The 18,101-nt window shown below is 41.7% G+C and overlaps 3 protein-coding genes across 3 annotated transcripts; 2 read left to right on the forward strand and 1 right to left on the reverse strand.

Moving 5' to 3' along the window:
- Positions 1–16: 16 nt before the first annotated feature.
- LOC5515506 (all-trans-retinol 13,14-reductase) lies at positions 17–5,147 on the forward strand. Its single transcript, XM_001635568.3, has 6 exons — positions 17–472; positions 986–1,245; positions 2,962–3,163; positions 3,509–3,709; positions 3,857–4,228; positions 4,546–5,147. The coding sequence occupies exons 1-6, from the start codon at positions 82–84 to the stop codon at positions 4,998–5,000; spliced, it is 1,881 nt and encodes a 626-aa protein (XP_001635618.1). The 5' UTR covers positions 17–81; the 3' UTR covers positions 5,001–5,147.
- A 173-nt stretch (positions 5,148–5,320) lies between these two features.
- LOC116619922 lies at positions 5,321–8,096 on the reverse strand. The gene is made up of 2 exons (XM_032385264.2): positions 7,669–8,096; positions 5,321–6,275 (listed from the first exon to the last, which is right to left on the reverse strand). Exons 1-2 carry the CDS (start codon positions 8,047–8,049, stop codon positions 6,066–6,068), a joined length of 591 nt encoding a protein of 196 aa, XP_032241155.2. The 5' UTR covers positions 8,050–8,096; the 3' UTR covers positions 5,321–6,065.
- Positions 8,097–9,959: 1,863 nt separating this feature from the next.
- LOC5515514 (trace amine-associated receptor 7f) lies at positions 9,960–17,027 on the forward strand. Its single transcript, XM_001635569.3, has 5 exons — positions 9,960–10,127; positions 14,194–14,574; positions 15,257–15,373; positions 15,666–15,851; positions 16,358–17,027. Exons 1-5 carry the CDS (start codon positions 10,017–10,019, stop codon positions 16,613–16,615), a joined length of 1,053 nt encoding a protein of 350 aa, XP_001635619.2. The 5' UTR covers positions 9,960–10,016; the 3' UTR covers positions 16,616–17,027.
- Positions 17,028–18,101: the final 1,074 nt, after the last annotated feature.

An 18,101-nucleotide genomic window follows, 5' to 3' on the forward strand; every position in this document is an offset into this window, starting at 1 on the left:
TGGGCGTACTCCGCTGACACTCTACCGCGGCGTAGCCCTTGTCTTTTCGCAAGTCTTGCTTTGCTTCTGCGTTGCGCAAAAATGGTCCTTGTTGATAAAGCTCTACAGCTACTAATATGGATTTGCACCACCCACCGTCGTGCAGTCGTCCTGGCCCTGGTACTAGGCCTTGTCATACAATTCATCATTCGTTTCTTCCGCAAAGCATTTAGCAAACGGGGGCCAAATCCCTTCGCTCGTGATACTCGAAGGGCCCCAGAGCCTCTCGTCTTGGATCAGAGCGAGCGCGATAGAATCCTCAAGCAAGGGTTTGTGGCAAAGAAGATACCGGATGAGGTAGATGCAGTGGTGATAGGTAGCGGAATCGGAGGCATGACTTGTGCTTCCCTCCTAGCCAAGACTGGGAAGAAAATCCTGGTATTAGAACAACATGATCAAGCGGGGGGGTGTTGTCACACATTCCACGAGAAAGGTACACTCCAAAGTCAGCCCTTCGTGGGCCGGGTCCCTAGAAAGCAGGTTAACGCTTATTTTTAAGCGCAGGTTAACGTAAATTTTTTCGTCATTTCCGTAGAATAAAATTAATATATTGAGAAACATTCAGGACCCTAATACGTAGGATCAACAAAACCAATTGCTTTCATTTTTTATACGTTTTGGAATGCATGCAGCTGCCATAGATCTGTGTTTTATTTGATAAAAAGCAGCCACCCAACAGGATACTTGACAGGATTTTATTATTTAGAACAGCAGCTTCTCACAGTATGTGTTCTTGGAACACATACAGATCAACAAGGGAAGAAAAGAAAGGCAAATGCATAAGTGAACTGATAGAACAAATAGGAAAGGGGTGTGGGTCCTACCTGTCACAGTTTACTTGGCAGTCCAGGGGGTGGGAGGGTAAACTCCCATAACTTTTCTATGAAGATTGGCTAGTCAGGCCCTAATTCTACACTTTCTAATTAGATATTCTGTCTTTGTATAGGCTTTGAATTCGACAGTGGCATCCACTACATTGGTGAGATGATGTCAAACAGTGCTATCAAGTTTCTGATTGACCAAATAACAGACGGACAACTTTTATGGTCCCCACTAGAGAAACACTATGACACTGTGGCAATTGGGGATATGGCTAAGCCAAAGCTTTTTCCTATCATGAGTGGGCGTGAAGAATTTAGAAATGCACTGTATGAGAAGTTTCCTAAGGAGAAAAAGGCAATTGACCAGTACATAGTTCTACTTAAGGTAAGTAAATTTAAAGTGATTTTAAGGATACCGTAGACCCAAGCGGTGATTACCCCGATCGTCCCGGCAAAATCGCTCACGCTCGCGTTGGATTAAAGCAAATGCCAACAAACTATATATCAATTTAAAGCTTAATGATTGTCTTTTCCTCCTAAGATAATCATTTTTTATACGCGCTTAATTTTGAGTGCTTTTGCCTGGTCCGAAGTGCGAAATCGACCACTTTTAAACATGCGAATTATTTATACACACCAAAAGCATGTAACCTCCCTGGATCTGCTTTATATCCTTCGTCATGTACTGAACTAACAAACCGTGTCATTTGACGTCACACAGCCTAGTTGATTAGTAATCAAGGGTTAAAGTTAGGCTTGGAATGATTTTGCTTTTTTGGCTACAACACGCTAATTAAGTCTGTAGCAAAAAAAGCTATTGATTATCCGTTGCGCGGAATTCGGGTGGTCAGAAGTGTACCTTTAATTCACATATCTAGAGTAAGATGGGGTGAGATTTGATTGTGAGATATCGGGGATTGAAGTTGTGTAAACATTAGAGGCAGCGTGACAGTAATGACAGACGAAGAGCAAAAAGAGCCGCGTATGGCAACCAATCACATTGCACGCTCTACACGCAGCGGGAAAACTCTTAGGCGCTCAAATGTCACAGCGCTAGTTGTGCAAGTGAAGGAAGATGCCTAGACCGAAGCGAGCTTGCACCGTAGAAAAGAAGAGCGCAGAAAACTTTAAAAGACCGCGAATGGAGACAACTCTCTGTTTTGGGCTTTCTTCCTCGCTTAGCCTTCTTCGAAGGAAGCCAAGGATTCTTTCTTAATCTTGGCATAGTTTACAACTTTGCAAAATTTAGAGTAAACGCTTATAAAGTTGATATAAATACGGATAAATCTCGGATAAAACGTTGATAATAATACTGACATGCTTGTATGCTGATTAAAGGGAAAAGCTGTAAAACTAAGTTCCCCGGATGTTGATTGCCGGACTTTGAGCAAAGTAAACAGGATTATGGGATTATTGACGCCTTCGAGAATAACGCAACACTCGTTCGAATTCTGTTTTTCTTGAATATCTGGCGGAGTATTTAAGATTTTGGTGTTTTTTTTTTGCTAACTTTTAGAGTGTGCCTACTGTCATCGAATGGCATAATAAAGAAATTTCACCCGAAATGAAGCCATTTGGGTCTACGGTATCGTTAAAAGAATGAAAGGAGAATAAGTTTGGTAGTTGTGTCTTATTGAAGAAAATGTGTTTATCAAGGTGCTGTAGTTCTTTAAAGATGTTAACTATTTCTCAGGGTTCACTTTCTATCTTTATTTTGTTACAGATTGTTATAGTGACCAGTACAGGTTAAAAAAAATGCTTTTCTGAGCTCACTGCAGGACACATAGTTAAGGAAAAATACTGATACAGTGCATATCTCATTTAATAAAAAAGTACTTATATGATATATGTCATTGGAAAGCCATCATTTGAAGCTTAAAGGAAATAAATTGGCTCAAGTGATGAGATTCTGTCTATAATAAAACATTACAAGCAAGCAGGTATCGTATTTCCCATTCATTAATTTTCAATGATGCACAACATAATAGTTGTCCATTGGATGGGACACAAGTGTCGACATGTTTCTTTAACTGTGTGTTCTGTAGGACCAGGCAGTCTCATAGCACCTTATAACCATAAATTATGTGTTGACATTTTCCAGGAAGCCAGGAAAAACATGGTTGGACTGGTGACCATCAAGTCTCTCCCCAAGTGGCTTGGAAACTTACTAATAAGGACTGGGTTGGTTCATTATGTCACTGGGTACTTCAAAATGTCTGCCAAGTCCTTGACCCATGTGTTGAATGAGCTGACGAGTGACAAGGATCTCAAGGCTGTCCTCGCCTACTGCTTTGGGGATTATGGTACATACACTTGTTTGCTTGCGTTAAGTATAAAATGGCAATTTGGAAACATGCATGTCTTCCAAAAAAATGTTAAAAAAAGGCATTGCACAGGTAGTACCAGTACTGACACAAATGCAAGTGTCAGTCTCGGGATGTGATGGGTGGTTAACCACCTGTTCTTGTCACATTTGGTAAATCTAGCACTACCTCCTTCTTCTTCATTTTCTTAGGGTTGGGGGCTGTTGAGTTTTATTAAATTTGTTTGCTACAACAGATCCAGTTTTTTAGATAAAGTTCCTCCAAAGGAAGATGACTTAAGGTTGATCACATTGTGACTGAGATGTTTTTTACTGTCACTTTAAGGCACCTTGCCAGCCGATGCCAGCTTTGCCATGCATGCTACTCTTGTGAACCACTTCTTGTATGGGTGTGCCTATCCGCGTGGGGGAGCTAGTGAGATTGCATTCCACATCATTAGATCTCTTCAAAAAAACAACAGTACCATTCTAGTACGAGCAAATGTCAAGCAGATTCTTCTTGATGAGACTACTGGATCTGTGAAAGGTAGGTATCCAGGACTCCCCAAGAAGGTCATTTGTTAGAAAAGTGGGAAGGTTAATAAGTTACCCTGGTTTAACATTGAATATTGATACAAACTAGTAAAACACCTGCATTTACAAGGTGACTCATATTTAAATTTGTGATTTATAGGGGTTCGTGTTGAAAAGAAGTCTGGGGACATTGACATTTATGCCCCACTGGTGGTTTCTGGAGCAGGGTTCTTCAACACTTACAAGAAGCTGCTTCCTCAGTCAGTGTCTCCTCTGAAGCAGGTGCTGTCTGAAACACGTGGAATCCAGCATGGAATAGGAGCCATGTCAGTCTATGTAGGGCTGCATGGAACAAAGGAGGAGCTGGGCCTCAAGGCGCGCAACATGTGGGCCTTTACTGGGAATGATCTGGATAGCATCTGCAGTGAGTACCTTGGCCTGGATGGAGATGCTGCTGGTAACGAGGATATACCTCTCCTATTCATCTCATTCCCGTCCACTAAGGACCCCGAGTGGGACAAGAGGCATCCTGGTGAGTACAACTATGGCGAGGAGAAGTGTAAGCTTTTTGGAGTTTATTTGAGAGCTTTATTTGGCCTGGTGACTCGTGTAGGAAGTGTTTATCTTGCCTGGGTTGAGTGATTAGATGAAGCAAGCAATGGCCCTGTCCATAAGAGAGGGCTGCTAATCCAATTCCTTATTTCTAGAAGCCATCAATTTACTAGGTTATCCCATAACAAATGGTTTTTAAAAGCACTCCTGCGATCCTATAGCCAACAATACACTGGACTGCTGTTACTAATTTGTCTTTCTTTTGCGGCTTTAACAACCATTTTAATGTGCTTGCAGGCAAGTCTACCTGTACAATCATCACTCTCGCACGCTACGAGTGGTTTGAACAATGGGAGAATGAGCGCGTCATGAAACGAGGCGCCGACTACGAGCTACGCAAACAACGTATCGGTAAGCGCATGTGGGAACAGACGTGTCGCTTCTTCCCGAATCTAGAAGACAAGGTGGAGTACTTTGATGTGGGAAGCCCGGTCAGTAACAATTACTACATCGCGTCGCCACGAGGGGAAATTTATGGAATTGACCACAACGTAGAGCGGTTCAGTCCAGAGAGTGCAGTAAACCTCCGGCCCGAGACCGCTATTCCAGGACTGTACTTGACAGGACAAGACGTGCTGTCGTGTGGTTTTGCCGGCGCCATGTTCGGCGGCTTGTTTACTGCGTCAACTATCCTTAACCGAAACCTCATGGCCGACTTGATGGATTTGCGCAAGCGCACTAGCGCAAAGTGAACAAGGAACGTGGCCATCATGTCAATCATTTTTGATAATGAACACGTGATTTAGCACATCATATACACTTTGAAAAGGATTGTGAACAGTTCAGTAATTTATTTAGATAAATTGAAAACAAATAAAATGTGGTTTCCGTTGAACCTATCTATTGCAAACTTAGTAGTGTTGCCTACAAATAACAATCTCTACCTTTTTCCCCCTACCCTTTGCCCAGACATCACACCCTCTTTTTACTACCATCTTTTTAATTTAACGTCATCGGACTTCCCTTTATCACCACCAGTTCCTTGGCATTTCAAATCTTGAAAATAACCCTCTTACCAAGGTCTATTTTTATTCCGACATTATTATCACCTTACAGCCATGATTATATATCTTTACATTCTCGGATGCAACAATCTGTGTGACAGAAACTATATTTCAAGGCGGTAATGGTTTACTCTCGCGGAGACGAGAGTCCTCTTGTTCAAATCTTACTCGCGCCTTGACTACGCGGCTAAGAATATTTCCTACTATGATAAAACTAATCGCTTAGCGATGTAATTTGTTATTGAAATGGTCTTCGGTTAGATGTGGTCCTTGTCCTTCAAGAGTCTAACTCTTATGGTTTGCATTTCGATCTTTGAAAAGTGCTCTCCCATGCTCGAAGATCCAAAGCCTTCTTCGGCCACAGAAGACGTTTGTGGTTGTGAGCGCCCGCTAAGACCGCTGGGTCTCCAGCTTGCTTGATTCCTGGCCCAACTGGTGTAGAGTGGACTCAAAGAAACAAACGACTCTGCTATTATTAAGACTTTTTCTTAAGGGCTGCAGCAGAATGGGTTAAAGGCCGCCGCACATCTGCCCTATCAGCGGTTGCAGCTGCATGGTTTAAAGGGTCTATCACGATCAGCAATCATCGCTTCGACAAACAATTCTCAACTCAGAATTTGAGTTCCAAAAACACATAAATAGAATATTTAGAGATATAACTATTGTTATTTCTTAAAAATGGATAGTAGATAAAAGGTGGATCCCATATAACCCATAACCACAGCTGGTGACGAAATCTCTCCATAAAAGGACTTAGAAGGCAGATTGCTGTTGACTTGTCTTCCTCTTAACGCTTCCCCTTCGGCTGCCCTGGTACTGGCCTCGGCCGTACATGCCATATTCCCCGTCTGTATTGTATCGACCGGTGAGTATGTGGCGGTGTGAGTTGCGAAGATCATTGGAAGCTTCGATGAGTCGGTCGATGCGTTTGGTCATGTTTATACACGTAGAACCCAAAGATTCCTGTAAAATTAAACAACTTGCGTGAGCTTTTTGAAAATCAAGCTAATAAGACTGACTTTAACCACAAGCGCATAAAGACGCGGCCCAAAGACGCCCACCGCCCTATTTTCCCATTCCCGAGCGGAACTAAACTTTGATTCTCAAGCTTTTAGGGTTGATTTTAAAGAGCAGACAGTAAAGTTATTGGTTTTGCCGCGTGGCTGCGGGTATAGTATTGCATGCGCAAAGCTCTCGACGATGTTCCGCTCAACCCAACCCTCAACTTCGCTTTGCTTTGTAAACGACAGACTCAAGCATCAAGTGAAAAATAATCAACTATATAGTTTTTAAGCTCACTGGTCCTAGCAAGTTTTAACTGGTAAGCATTAAAAACGATAACAACATGATCGTTTTATTGGACCTGGCTTTTTATAAATCGACCCATAGAGGTGTGAAATACGGCTATATATATCACGATCGCACGCTATCATGGGTCATCGCCGGCACGCCAAGTATGGCTTTCGACTTCCCTCAAGCAAAAACAGAGCGCAATTGATAGCATGTGCATTGCAAGCAAGCAAATACGATACATCAAGTCGTCTAAGAAGACAGCTCAGTCCTCTTAACTCATCGGCTTATCGTGGGTGATTTTGACGCGTATTTAAAGTATTAAAGTCATTGTTATTACTTTGAACTCCATCTTAAATTTTAGCGCAGGCACCGTGGTATCAGGAGCAAATTTAATTGGTCTTCTTTAAAAAGGGAATTCTACACCGTTATTCGCGCATACTGCGACTGGGACAAGCTAATTCCGCTAAATCAAACCCACGGCGCGTCACACAGATGTTCACCTAAAACGCGTTCCTTCACGGTCAAGATCGACCAAAAGGCCTTTTGAAATAACTTGTATTGGATTTCAACAACTGGGCTACATTCCTTTTGCTAAATCACATGAATTCCATTCGCGAGAGCTATGTTAATCTCATTTGATTGTTTTGTGTATGCATGTGTCTGTGGTTAAAGTTATTATTAACTACAGGAAATTTTTTGCTTTGTATTCAGGTGCTAAATGCGTGAAATATGTAGCGCTGCAATTACACAACACAATTTCAGTCGGCTTCAATCAATCTCAATAAAACGTATTGTGCAGATTATCTTAAGGTTTTGCATTGGTGCAATAAACGCTGCTGCCTTACCAAGCTATTGATGCGCTCATATGTTAACGATGACTTATCCTTTTACTAAAAAAATATAATTGGTCAAGTCAAAAACAATATCTTGTTTTTAATGAAAAAAGTGGTCTATAGTTTCTATTTGTTGTATTTTGAATTTAAACGCATTCAGCTGGTCGTGAACAATATATGATGTCCTTTTTGAAATTAATAATCGTTCCCAATGTTTTCGTCAAACTCACCAAGTCATGTTTAAATGTCGTGATCTCTTCCTCCGCCTTTCGGCTTCCAACTTCCATCTCATCACACACTTTTCTCATATCTCGATCCCGCTTGCTCGCCAAGGATAACCTCGGGAGCATACTCCCCTCCGACATACGACGTCCCCTTTGACGCATCCCTCCAAGCAATTCAACAGGAGGAGCTGTTCTGTAGCCCGCGTAGCTTTGCCGGCGCATCGGCCCTCCTCTGCTCTGGGCTGCGAACCGGTTCAGCATGGCGCTTTCATCGAAAGAGTCTTCAGCTTCTCCCGCACTTGACCGCCGCATGGCTAGCGGCCCAGACAACTTGCGCGGAAGAGGGCCAGGGTTTTCCGACTCTGTTTCGTCTGCAGCTACAACCATGATTGTATAGTTACTGCAGTCTGTTTGAAGGCCCGTACTTTTTATATGGTGTATCCCATTTCCGCAGTGTTTTGATTGGCTGGGGGCTTAAGAGGTATGTCACGAATTCACGTGTTCTCAGTAACGTGACGTTGCTCATAAAGAGACCATTAATTTTTTTTTCATATCAATATTTTGGTGACCTTCAAACCCACTAGGTCGATCTCTTGGAGGCCTGGGTCTCAGGGCTTTTCAAGATTAGTGAGATAAAGATTTGACCAAGTGATAAAGCTTTCCTTGACCAATTTTTGCCGCGAGTCTCAAATTGACAGGGATCAGCATTTTTCGACATGTTTTCTTTAGCCTACGTGTAGCCGCTGACTCGCGAAATCCTCTCGTAGGATCTCGCGGGTCAGCGGCTACACGTAGGCTAGTTTTCTTGATCATGGAGCGGGAAATCTCAAGTTCTTTTGAATATGGGCATCAATGCCGATTAAGGCAATACAAACGAAGGACAATATCGTGGGGAATATGTTTGATATGCTAAAAAGAGACGGGGGTGTATGTAGGCAAAACCGATTTAACACAAAGGGATGGCAGAATCGCAAAAAAAAAACGATAGGAAAATCAATTGGTCGAATTTTATACCCTAAGAGATAACAGAATCGGGAAAAAACGTTTAACACCCCATTGGGATAGCAGTTGGTCGAACTTTATACCCTAAGAGATAGCAAAATCGTAAAAATCCTTCAACACCCCCTAAGGGATGACAGTCCCTAAAAGATGCGACGATCACCCCCGTTTACTTTTCTTTTCTTGTTCGGCTTTGCCTTGATGAGAAAATAATTTTCTGATGAATCACCGCTGTCTTTTCTGAAACTAAATTGATTCCGGAATTGTTTACACTGCTATTTTCAAAGCCAATTGCCTGAACACCGATCCTCTAATTTAACCACCTAATTGCCAACACCCTGAACACCAATCCTCTAATTTAACCACCTAATTGCCAACACCCTGAACACCGAACATCTAATTTCAACACCTAATTGCCAACACCCTGAACACCAATCCTCTCATTTAACCACCTAATTGCCAACACCCTGAACACCAATCCTCTAATTTAACCACCTAATTGCCAACACCCAGAACACCAATCCTCTAATTTAACCACCTAATTGCCAACACCCTGAACACAAATCCTCTAATTTAACCACCTAATTGCCAACACCCTGAACACCAATCCTCTAATTTAACCACCTAATTGCCAACACCCTGAACACCAATCCTCTAATTTGACCACCTAATTGCCAACACCCTGAACACCAATCCTCTATTTCCAACACCCTAAAAATCCCACATTCCCGATTATTAGATCCGAATTCCGACGTAAAATATTCAATAAATTTGATAAATCCGTGATCCGGTGCGATAATCCAACAATCCGCTCAATTTTTTCTTAAAATCAGTAATCGGCGTTCCATTTTAGGCCCGGATCCGCCGATCCAAAAACTTTGCCCCCCCCCCCCCCCCCCCTACTGGAAGGAAGCGGCGCGGCGGATTAAAGTGGCCGTGAGACATGCAAAATAGACATAGTTTTGGCTGAAGTAGTTAAATTTTCAAGCGGTCATGGTGTCACACTTGGTGACTTGCTTTGATTCGCTTCTCTGATTTCATGCAACAATTATATCGTATCAATTAAAACCGTTCAACATTATAAAAAAGGCAAGCATTTAGATGACCCCTTTTTTGGTTATCGAGATCCTCCTATACTCGGGAAACGGTTGTTAATGTACGCCTTAATGAATTCATAATCAACATTTTTTTAAATTATTACTTTATCATTGATCAAATTCTTTCTCCAATGTTAATTTATGCTAATATGTGGAACAGCAAATAATACAATCAAGTCTGTTATTTTGATTGTGAGGAGCATTTGAGCGTAGGACACCCCGTAATGTGCGATTGATAGTATAAATAGATTAATATATATGCGCCATCAAGTTACAAGGGCGTCGCAGGAGGTCTTCCCAATAAGACACAGTAAACCGTCTGCAGCTAGGGAATATAACTCTCTTCCGAGATTTTGCAAGTTCTTAAAGGTGTGTGTTGATGCAATGTTGTAGATAGAGATTTGGGAGTTGGTTGCCTTTCGACAACTCAGGGTAATTACAGCAATTTATCTTAGTGAAATTGCTTTTTAAAAGTAAAAACAACTTTTTGTCACTAATCGATTAGATAAATACTAAGTGTGAATCTCGTTTATAAGAAAATATAACCTTGTAATACCACCTATTCCCCTTTTTTGTTTTCTTATCAGTGTTGGAAGTAAGAGCTTCGATGACTTCGTGACTTGATTTTTATTTGCATGCTACTAGCGTGTCATCTATTACGCAGTGGCTAACGACTGTCGGGAAAGGTCCTCAATGGAATAATTGCCCGAGAGTTTTCAATTAATTCAAGTAACCCAGTAAATTGTCGACCTAGTGATTTCAAAGTATTCTATACTTTTTAAGAAAAGGCAAGCAAATCTGAATTGAGGTTTGGTGTCGGTATTGGATGTTTTCCGTCGTCTATGTACACTGTAAAATCGTAATTTTAGTGACACCGAAATTCTCTGCATGCTGCTAAATGTCGGCAGTTCTTAATTTACGACAATATCACGGTAGTTTACGACCTAGTGAGTTCAAAGTATATGTATATTCTAATCGGAATTGAGCTTGATTGTGGGAACTGAACGTTTTCCTTGCTTGTATACACTATAAAATCGTTATCAAATTGACAATTGAGTTTTATTTGCTACAACACGCCTGTCCGGAAAGGTCTTCAATGAACTTAATGCCCGATAGTTTCCAATTTATTCAAATAAGCCAGTAAATTGTGAGTTTAAATATCCTATATTTGTTTTAAAAGAGCAAGCGCTTCTGTATTGGGCTTTGTTGTCGGAATGTTTTCCCTTGCTTGTATACCTACTTCAATAAAGGTTGTCAGCGCGTTCGGCGAATGGCAATTGCCAAATGGCAGTTCTACGACCGAAAGGAGTTTCTGGGTGGTAATTATTTGCAAAAATAAGGGCGATTAATAAAACTCAAACGATGCATACCTGTCAACCCCAAAATTTCTAAAACCCGGAGATTCCTACGAGGAGGTCCGAATGCGGGGGGTCGGGTGGGGTGGGTTGGTGTTTGGGGGGGGGGGGGGGGGGGGGGGGTTGCTGGGGTCAGGAAACATATAAGTGATTGGTTGTGGTTTCTGTGGTATACATGACTTAAAAGAGACATACGGGCTAATTCATTCTTTTTCATAGTGTTATGCTAATATATTTTGTAACAAATTTAACATCAATGTACAAACAGCTTTTCTTTTATCATATTACCTTAAATGATCCAATAAACGCCCTCTATCTAAAGAATGCCCCGCCCCCAAGCTTACAAGTTTGAAATGAACGCCCCTCTCTAATAAACGCCCCCTACCCTCCCTCCCAGTTTAAAAACAAACGCCATAGTAGTAAGGCTTCTACTGGGTGAGACTTGCTTAATGTCAAGAATCGCTTGCTACACAGGCGTAACGTAATCCTGACGGATTACATCCCCTCCCTCGGACCATCGAAATTTAATAAACGACCCGGGCGTTTATTAGATCATTTACGGTACACACATTTTCATAAAATGATTGCAAGATTGCATAATCTGCCTAATGGGCGCCTGCAAACAGTGACGATCGGCTGTAGACGGGCACTGAGTGGAAAATACGCCATCTCAAATTTCTAAATATACATTTTACCATTGTTTGTGTTGAAAAATTTACAAGGTTTTCCATGGTTTTTAGTCTTAAAAGTCACGATATATTTCATCGCATGGTCAAAGTGTTGTGGAATCACGAGGCGTGTAGTGCCGCTGGAGAAATGGCGTATTTTTCTGGTTTGTGCGACCGGGGTCTGGAGCGCGCGCAGATGGGAGAACATTGAAAACAGTGCGCGTGCACCCGAAAAGACCCCCGTAAACTCTCTCGAGAATCTCGGGATCGTTTCGAGAATTTCGAGAAACACTTTTCAGGACCCGAGAAAGTTGCCCGAAAAGTTCGGGCCAGAGAAGTTCTCGGGAGTTTCGGAAAACGGGCGCCTGTTGTTATTTATTAGATTGATTTTCTTCAAAGCCATTGGACACCAGGAAGGGGGAAGGGGTACTCCATCATGTTGACTCTACGAGGTTGCTACACCCGAAAGGGGTCCGTTTGATGCTCGAACTATACGAAAAAATTGCAATCTTGCGATTATTTCACAATATAAAAGAATAGCAAATTCGCGATTTTTCTCCATAAAACGATCAATATATTACCTCGTGAAATTCGAATGCTGGAACAAGGTTTTGTAGATTTCAGCGACAAATACGTTGCCAGAAATTTGCTGCTTATTTCACAAGTTTACTATAAACTTTTCGAATTCTTTTGCTTTCAATTTTGTAAAGAGGGTACTTGTGTTTTGCGTTTTATTACGGCACCTTTTTCAATTCACTATATATATGAAAGGGGTCAAAAGTCTGGGCGTCCGCCTGGACGCTAACGGCCATCTCTCTTTCTTCTAATTACTTCCTTTTGTGGATATGCCAGCCCAGCGAAATAAAGAGAAAAGACTGGACTGTCTATATAGGTGGAAAAAGTGACGACTCCAGCCCCTCCTCATTGAATAAATTGTCCAATTAAATTCCAGCCTGTTTTGCTCTGTTGGTTCCAGCAACTTTTATTTATCCACTTTAATGCTGTGCAATCATTTATCTATGCTTCAGCTAATGCAAAAGACAAAAAATGTAGGAAAGTTTCAATTCTGCTACTGGAAAACGTGGGGAGTTTTACGAATTGCTGTCGCAACGCAAAAAGCCGATTTTACTCATTTGGCGAATTCTATAAATGTTTCCGTCGGTGAACGTCAAAATCCCTCCGAATCCCGAAGGAATTACCCCTAAAAACTCTCTTTGAATTGCACCGAAATCTATGGATTGCGCCATGTTTACACATGGCTTGGCACAGTGACTGGCTTTAGGGAAAAAAACGCGTACTACTTCACGTGCTTGACCTATGAGACGAGACACGCAATTGGCTTATAACTAACTTGACGTCGTCTCTCGACGTCTCGCAAAAAAGAACTCACAGATTCACACGTTGTGCTTTTCAACACATTTTATTCTTCATCACGAAGTTTTCAGACAATTACAACTCAGAGCCTCCGAGAATATTACTTAACCTGGAGATTAATTTAGCCTTTTTAACTTGGAGACCTGGAGATTAATTTAGCCTTTTTAACTTGGAGACCTGGAGATTTGCTGCAAAACCTGGAGACTCCCGGTTTATCCGACGATGTTAGAACCATATTTAACTATATTAAATGGACAACAGACATAGGATCCGGGGGGGCTTTCGGTCGTAGAACTGCCATTTGTCAATATGCACTGACAACAATTTTTGAAATAGGTGTACACTAGAAAATCGCTATTGACACTTGAATTTGTTCTCAGTTCAATTCCAACAACAACAAAAAAAATTTGATTGGCTTACCTTTTTCTAAACAAATATAGGTTGCTTTGAACTCACAAGGTTCAAAATTTACCGTGATATTTTAGCAAATCGAGATCTGTCAACATTTAGCAGCATATTGTAGAAAGTTCTCAAGTGACACTAAAATTACGATATTATAGTGTGCATCAGAGCCGTAGCAGGTCACGTAAGATGGGGGGGGGGGGGGGGTGCACAATACTGAAACATTAAGAAAATATAAACATGTTGTAGCCAACATGCAAAACATAATGCAGGCTGGTAAAGGGGGGTATGGATCACGTTCTACGGACCAGACAAAATGGCTTTTCACGTTTCACGGACCGAAAGATGGCCTTTTAAATCGTTAAATCACGTTTCACGACGTCGAAATGGATGATTTCACATTTCTCGTAGGGTAAAAAATGGCCTAATATCGTTGCACGAAAATACCCTTAACCACCCTGATAATGATGTACCAAAATACTGGCTATTTTGTTAGCAATGCTGGTGCTGTCTTGCACGGGGGTGAATGGTAGTAATGTATCCCCTCCCCCCCCCCTTAGGTCAATGGGACAATTTCAAGGCCTCCTCTTTTCTCGAGCTATCTGACTTGCCCATTCTATCTTCGTATCTCCTTAGAGGTCCTTTGCAGTGATGGTTAGCAACTCGGAAATTACCTCCTGGTGCGTGGTGTACGGCATTGAAGCGTTCTTCATAGTTCTTGGGAATGGTCTAGCCGCGGTAGTTTTCCTCACCTGCAAGTCTTTGCACAGACGCACTTACAGTCTACTGGCAAGTCTTGCTGTGGCAGATTTCCTGGTTGGTGCCTTAGCAGCCCCCATGTTTATCGCCGTACTGGCACAGTATTATGGATGGATGTCTTTCGATAAACATCTCGGAGGTGCACAGCGGACCATTGAAATTCTGACCTCTTACGCCTCGATAGTGACTTTAACGATGATTGCGTTGGAAAGGCTGGTGGCCGTCATTGCACCATTAAGGCACGCAACAGAATCAAAGGTACATTATATTAGTGTATATCGTTATGTTCGCATATCTCACCATGAACATCACGATACAGATATTGTAGCCGGCCTATCGTAATATTGGTGGTACATCCACACCCCTACTGGTCATTTCCTTGTATATTTTTGAGATATTGACATAATCATGAAGATCAGTGGCAGAACAACTTGCCTTGCCTTGCGAATTAAAGCCGCATTGTCACTAGTTTACTTCCGGAGGTCCGACGGAAACCTCAACCGTTAAAAGACAAAAGAATCTATTAAAATCCGAGATATTTAACAGGCCATCCGCTCTAAATTATCAATCACATCCTCAAAGAAACTTTCAATAGACACACTGCTTTCAATATTTTGAAATATTTTTCGCGTTTTCCGTTACAAATCATCGGATATTGTTACGTAATCGACCGGAAGTAAACGAGTGAGAATGCGGCTTTAATTGTTATCCTCATGGTTGAGGTTTGGTGATTCTGGGTTATTACAAAGATTGCATCAACCTGCTATCTGTCATGGGCCATGGAGGAGCAATTTTGCCCAGACAGGCCAGTCCAGTCTTTGATGTCGTCTAGCAATCGAACAACTTAGACATGCATTTTTTTTCCTTATTTCCCTCGAATAAATATATCTATTTCCTTTGTTCAAATCTACTTTCCTTTGTTCAAATCTTTTCTCAACAGTCCTCATATGTGAGTGCTATCTCGTTGAGCTGGGTCATTGCCATCCTGATGGCAAGTCTGTCTCTGCTCAGGGATTACCACATGGCGGCCGGAAAAGCTGTCTTTGTCATTCTTATGGTAAGAGCTCAAGACACTGAGTCAGAGTGGCTACTTTTTACTTTTTATATTCAAATATCTTGTCATTCAGGAAAATATTGTTTTGCATTTATTATTTTATGCCTAAGCAGTTAAACAATGCAAAGATTTTATTGCGAAACCAAAATATACGTGACACAAGTACAGTTTAAAGTCTTTAAACTTATACCCCACTTCTACTCTTCGCTTGAACACGCATCACAGTTTAATTAAGTTTGACACTTTATTAAATTTCCTTATATAATTTACCTATAATCCGACCCTAAATCCCCAGGTTGTGATGATCATATGTATGGTGATCACGTGCGTATCCTACAGTGCCATAGCAGTACTCCTGCACAAGTACAACCAATCAACATTCAGTAGCTCTCACCCCGAGCGAAGCAAACGCGAACGCAACCTGGTCACCACCCTTTTCATCGCTAGCGTCGTCTTCATCGTCACCTGGCTACCATTCCAGGTGACATCGTCTTGTGATACTCTTACCTTAGCAACATGTGACTAATATCAAATTTAATTATCTTCCACCAGTAACAAAGCTAAATGCCGTCATATATACTGCAGCCTTTGACTGTTAGAATAGCAACACGATTCTCGCGGTAAAGCGATATTTCTAATGACGTCAGCAGGTTCATTTAGCATTTAACGTTCTGTTCGGGTTTTTGTGGCGGATGATGAGATCTCCCCAGGCCCTTTTGTCTTACTGCCAGCCACAGGAGTCCTGAACCCAACGCTAGGGACTTGATTATCATAATGACTTGATTATCATAATGAATTGATTACCATAATGACTTGATTATCATAATGACTTGGTTATCATATTGACTTAATTATTATAATTACTTGATTATCATGATGACTTGATTATCATAATGACTTGATCATCATAATTACTTGATTATCATAATTACTTGGTTATCATAATTACTTGATTATCATAACGATTTGCTATTTTATTTTTCACAGGTTCTCAATTGGATATTTTTCTTTGAGCCAAACAGCGCTTTGTCAGGTCACTACATCTACGTATCCAAGTTCCTCCATTTCTTGAACTCTCTTGTAAACCCAGTTGTCTATATATTCAGAATGCCCGAGTTCCGACAGGGCATCAGGGAAATCTGCCGTTGTTACGACGAGACCAAAAGAAATGAAGAAAATGCACCGCCAATTGGAATGGATGGTTCCCATTACAATCCTACTGTTACAGAGCAGGGCTTTATTTAGGGTAAAATCCACCAGAGAGAAGTAGGAAGTTGTACTTAGAAGACGAGATGAGGAGTATAATTACTGAGCGGAGCTGCTCTCTATATAAATAAATGTTCACGATAGAAAAGTAGAAGTTTCACTGAGCAGTAGACAGAATGAAGAGACTTATCACTGAGCGGATCTGCTCTCTATATAAAAGATGTGCACGATAGGAAAGAAGAAGTTTCACTGAGCACTGAGCGGAGCTCTTTATAGGGATATGCACGAGATGAAAATAGACGTTTCACTCCTTACTGGCAATGGGTAGGGGAAACGTTTGAAAGAAGAGCAGAAAGATCGGTTTTACCGATCGACCTTAATTTTGTATCTTTTTCTTCTCATATGGCCCACAAAGCGTATCACATTTTTAATTAAATCACTGTGATACCTACCTGTGCATGTCGCAAAATAATTTCATGATTATTAGTTGTTCATTTATTCGGAGGGTGGAGCCCCGCACTTTACGATAAAATGTAGAGTGTTGTCTATGGCGGTGTGCACCCAGGAATGCGCCTACACGATTGGCTCTCACGGGCCCTGTGCTACCATTCCCAAAAACTGGAGAACAGGGGGAGCAAGGGTGAGCAAGGAATATGGAATTATAACTGGTAAACAGTGAAAAACAAAATATTCGAGGACATGGCCGAGAATTGAACCTCGTCCAGATCAGGTAAAATGAGATAAAATAGACCATACTTCCAGACATGCGCTGAAACACCGTATGGCAGATAAAGCTTTACAGCTTGGCTGGAGATTTCGGTCCCAGCACCGCTATCTAGCGAACTGTACAACACAAAGGAACCTTAGGTACCCATCGACTCGAGTTTTGGTGACGCGGTGTCCGTCCGTCCTTAAGAAGCTTCGTATGACAACCAAACTTGGCAGGTGTCATGTAGTTGTCAAGGGGGGTGCAACGATATGGTCACGTGTTGTGTTGTCATCGAAGATAAAATATTATATCAATAATTTTTAGATTATTATGCGAAAAAAGCAAAGATTTGGTCGTTTGGATCTCCGCTTTTAGCCAATGCCTAAATCTATATATTTTCCTTAACAGAGACACCAGTACTCCCCTGCGCAAAGCTTCCTGTGTCGCTCGTTTACTTTGCTGCACCAACCTCTGCTGAAAGAGCCGGATTTCGTGTCCCCGAAATTGACCAATCACAGCGAACCTTCTATATTTCGGTGGCTTGATCCAGACAATCCGACACCCGCTATTAACTTGCTTTCTCCTTTCACGGAAAACTCATCACACACCATCACAATCCATCACAAACCATCACAACCCATCACACACCATCACAACGCATCACAAACCATCACATCCCATCACACTCCACCACACTCCATCACACACCATCACATCCACCACACTCCATCACACACCATCACATCCATTACAATTCACCACACTCTATCACACACCACCACGCTCAGCGGCGTAGCCAGTATTTGTAACAGGAGG

The sequence above is a fragment of the Nematostella vectensis genome, chromosome 2 (genome assembly GCF_932526225.1).
Source record: "Nematostella vectensis chromosome 2, jaNemVect1.1, whole genome shotgun sequence".
NCBI lineage: Eukaryota > Metazoa > Cnidaria > Anthozoa > Actiniaria > Edwardsiidae > Nematostella > Nematostella vectensis.